Source organism: Sinocyclocheilus grahami, unplaced genomic scaffold (assembly GCF_001515645.1).
Source record: "Sinocyclocheilus grahami isolate Dianchi unplaced genomic scaffold, SAMN03320097.WGS_v1.1 scaffold958.1, whole genome shotgun sequence".
In the NCBI taxonomy this organism is placed as follows: Eukaryota; Metazoa; Chordata; class Actinopteri; order Cypriniformes; family Cyprinidae; genus Sinocyclocheilus; species Sinocyclocheilus grahami.
This window is the reverse complement of record NW_015506137.1, coordinates 40,904-45,193: the sequence shown is the minus strand read 5'-3', so window position 1 is coordinate 45,193 and position 4,290 is coordinate 40,904. Positions and strand designations below refer to the sequence as shown.

At 35.7% G+C, this 4,290-nt stretch overlaps 1 protein-coding gene across 1 annotated transcript; it reads right to left on the bottom strand.

Moving 5' to 3' along the window:
• Positions 1-1,844: 1,844 nt before the first annotated feature.
• Positions 1,845-3,365, bottom strand: LOC107564745 (probable protein ariadne-2). The gene is made up of 4 exons (XM_016249892.1): positions 3,235-3,365; positions 2,655-2,758; positions 2,391-2,540; positions 1,845-2,301 (listed from the first exon to the last, which is right to left on the bottom strand). Exons 1-4 carry the CDS (start codon positions 3,311-3,313, stop codon positions 1,846-1,848), a joined length of 789 nt encoding a protein of 262 aa, XP_016105378.1. The 5' UTR covers positions 3,314-3,365; the 3' UTR covers position 1,845.
• Positions 3,366-4,290: the final 925 nt, after the last annotated feature.

Genomic DNA, 4,290 nt, shown 5'->3' with positions numbered 1-4,290 from the left:
ATGAATATTCGGTCTTTTACTTGCGCTTCTGAATTTATCAGGATTTAGTTTAAATTTTAGTCTAGCTCTGTGTTCAATCTGACTCCCCTTATGAAAAAGAAGTTTATTCAAGTGTGCTATTAGTATACTTCTTTTAAACTAAAAATAGGAAAGTATGCTTTGTCTATTTTTTATGTACTTCTCAGAAATGGGCTTTATGTACTTCTCAGAAATATACTTAAAATGACATTTAAGTATACTTGACTTATACTTAGATCACATCGCTGATAGACAGAAATCAGAAGGTCTCCGATGACGTGCCTACTGCTCCTATCATTCACAAGCCTTCAGTTTGGCACGTGTAGCAGAACACTGGATGCACCAAAGGATCAACCTTGAATAAGGACAAACACCAGTAATGCCTTTTCTTGGGTGTTCACTGCAAGCATGAAATGGGACAGTGTTACAACAATCATCTGTTCTGGTTTCACAATCTCTCTTCAGAATGTTTCACACAGACTGAAGAGTGCAGCACCAGGGGAATATACCATTGATTGAAGAGAGGGGTATACCACATCAGCAACACAAAATAACATAACACATTCTTCTAAACAAACACATGCAGTACAGGAAAGTAGTGTGATTATAATGTTCGATAAACACCAAGATTAAATGCGGTGTAATAAAATCGCAATTTCCATTCTGCAATAATTTTATATATACTCCCAACCCCTCCCCCATAATGAAACTATGGATCATCCCTTACCCAGTCTTTCTGCACTTGGTTTTTCTTAACCAAAGTAACAAACAAAGTTTGATGAATTATAACACTTTCACACCATTACACATATCCTGGCCGTAGACTTGCGGTAACAAAAGCCTCCTCGCAGTTTACTAGTCATAATGATTTCAAGAAAAGTTCAGAATAAATCAAATACAACAATTTATTATTTGTCAGGTAAACTTGTATCATGCCAATTACATAGACAAGTCAAAGATATCAAATCAATACAAGACATTCTCAAAGATAAATCTAAGAGCAAAGGATGCATACCTGACTTAAATACATAGTATAGAGTGTGTGGACACATTCCATTCTACGGGCTTTCTGGCTACAGAACCGCAAAGACTGATTTGCAACTATCCCTTAAATGCTACCAGAACAAAGACAAAGAAATCTTTAAATCAGTTGTAAAAACATAAAAGACCTTTTGTTTCTGTGCTCCAGGGTCACACCCGGCTGGAGAGAGATAAACATTCTCACAGATCCCTAAAGGGGGACACACCCCTTCCTCAACACAACACAATTCTACAAAAGTTTTAAATCTTTCTCACAATATAAATGACTACTGTGAAATTGAAACCAATTTACCAATCGCACAAAGACCTTTAAAATGACACCAAACATGAAAAGTTTACGATCATGAATCCTGAAGATATAGTAAATGTTTTATGTGAGCATAGCAACTTGAGTTCTTGGCATTTCTCAGTCAACTTTTAGTGACCTGGACCATGTGCCCAGGGGGGAAGGATGGGTGAAGGATCTTGATCAAAGCCCATTGTTTGAGTGTTTGGCTTTACAAGGAGATCAAAGCCCAGTGTTTTGTGGCATTGCATTTGCATTGCGAGAATTCCTGAGTGTTTGGGTTCACAAATAATTTATTTCATAAGGAAATAATTTCACTCCTTTCAGACTTTAGACCAGGTTTTAGTTGGTCACTGGCGCTGTCTATTTCAGTTGCCTCAAAATAGCAACGCGCCAATAATGCGCCTGAACACACGTCGTTTTAAGACCAGCACGCCCATGGGCGCACAAATGCAATGACAAAATAAATCATCCCCTTAACTTCAAAACAGATCTGTGATTTATTGGTTATCTCTCCAAACTGGAAATGAAGTCTGTCGTGGAGCCACACCATCTGAACAGGGTTTATAGTAACTACTAGTCTTCAGACAGTCAGGTGTGAGCTTCAGACAGACAAAACAAAACTCTTTTTTGCATCGAGAGCACACAATGTTTTTACTTCTCTCTGTGTAGCAGTTAATCAGCAAACCACATGTTGGACAGGCACGAACAGATGGACATACAATATTTGCAGCATCTTTTAAAGTAATAGTTGCACAATCTCTCAGCAGATCCAGCTCTCTGTTGCAGCAGCCTTCATTGTCACATCGATCAGATCGAGGACACTGGCCTTTCCATTCTCTCACACACTGCCAGCAGAACTCAAAGGTTCTTTTATTCTTTACAGAGCAAACGGTGCACTGCACGCTGAGATTAGATGAGTCTGATCTCTCGATCAACCAATCACAACCAGGACACTGTGAGACAGAAAGGTACTTATGAATAATAATTTATTTTTCTTAGAAAAAAAAAAAAGTTATATATTTACATCTTGATATATACTTACATTTTTGACGTCTAGTAAATTCCTAATGGTGTTGTTGGCAAGTCTTTCCTCAAAGTATAGCTGTTCTTCAGGTGTGAGTTTGGCTAGTGTACGCACTTCAGTGTAAGACCACTGTTCTTGACACTCAGGGCATCTCAGCTCAGCTTTACCCTGCAATTCATCATTATGAGAAACAGTCTGTTTTATCAAAACATTTCAATATATGCTCTATAGCTTTCAAAAGATGTAAATCGGTTTAGCATGTGATGACTAATCTACACTTACGTCATTCAGCAGATATCTGCAGTAGTCTGTCAGTGTCTGTGGTCCAGTGATGTGACCACAGGATAATTCAGCTCTTAAAACATCTGGATCATCATCACATGGATCTGATGGGGAAACGACATAATACATTTTTTCCAGTCATATGCACTAAAAGTCAACTTGCACAAATTAGTCTTATTGTAACGCTACATAAAAGGTAAATCAGGAACAAAGAAATAAAGGAAGTTATATTTCTATTTCTTTCTCAGAATTACGCAGTATCTACATAATTGAATGTTAAAAACATCTGAGATTAAACATCTGTTTTACAGGTTTGTCCTGGCCAGGATAGGCAGAAAACATATACAGTTAAGATATGGTTTCAGTGTAAACATCTTTTGTGAGACTGCTGCGTCACTCGTAGATGCGCCTCTTAACATGAAAGCAATGCATAACTTGTATACATGTGTGTGTAATCTTACTGCTATTGTCACATAATTTAACTTAACTATGAAACACTTCTGTCTTATGGTGAAATTTGGTCATGGTAAAAGCGAAAGATATAAGCTCCATTAAAATACGTAGGAAAAAAAAAACTTACCAATATCAGAATGCTTTTTCACAAGCTTAATTCCAAGGTTAAAGTCAGATTTCTCATATTGTTTCTCGTAACTCGTCATTTTGAATACGAATGTCTCTCAAACAATTGCAGAGTTTTGCTTCAAGCGTATGTTTGACTGTGACTCACTAAAAACATACTTTCGTTTTCCTATCTTCAGCTGTACTCACAATCACGTGGCTGATCTGAAAGCCTGCGCGCATAGGCGTGTTAAACTTGAACTGTGAAACACAGTGGCTCTCATTCACTAATACTTGCGTAGATTATTCGTATTCGGAGTGATCTAAATGAGCGACCGCGTGCACAGTGTTGCCAGATTGGAAATGTCCAAGTATCGTACCAGAGGCTCAAAATGGTCGTATTTGGAAGAAAAGTATCGTACATGAGTAAAAACGTACAGAATACAGCTATTTATTTAATAGACTAGAACAACAACTTTTTGACAACCTTCAAATTACCACAATAAATAAATAACTATGCTAGGGCCCTATGAAATGTGTTTTATTTTTTCCCAAATTCAAACATTTTTGGATTCTGTTTTTTTTTTTACATTTGAATTTGACTCCTTTTTAACTGGTTAAATTAAATGTTATTAATCAAAAGCACGTCTAATTAAATAATGAAACGTATACAATTCACCATCAAATCTATTAAAAAGTTTAACAAAAATTACATGTTTAGGGTCTTATGAAATGTTCTATTTTTTCATCTTGTTTATTGTTACCAAATTCTGTTTTAATATGTCTAATTATTTGAATGCATAAAAACTACTTTTATTTATAGCCTTATGAAATGTTTTTTTTCTCTTTAGAGATTCTGCGTTGTGTATTTACATTTTTCTGGTTATCGAATGAAGGCATAACACATTAATTTAAATGTATCTTTTAATTAATGAAAATTAAACAAATTTCTATTTTTTGCCAGACAAAGGGGATTTACAATTAAAATTAAAACATGGAAGAAATATTGTGATTATTCCTTAATGATTTTAGAAGTAGTAGTAGTTGTACATACATTCTACTGAACAATAGTAATACA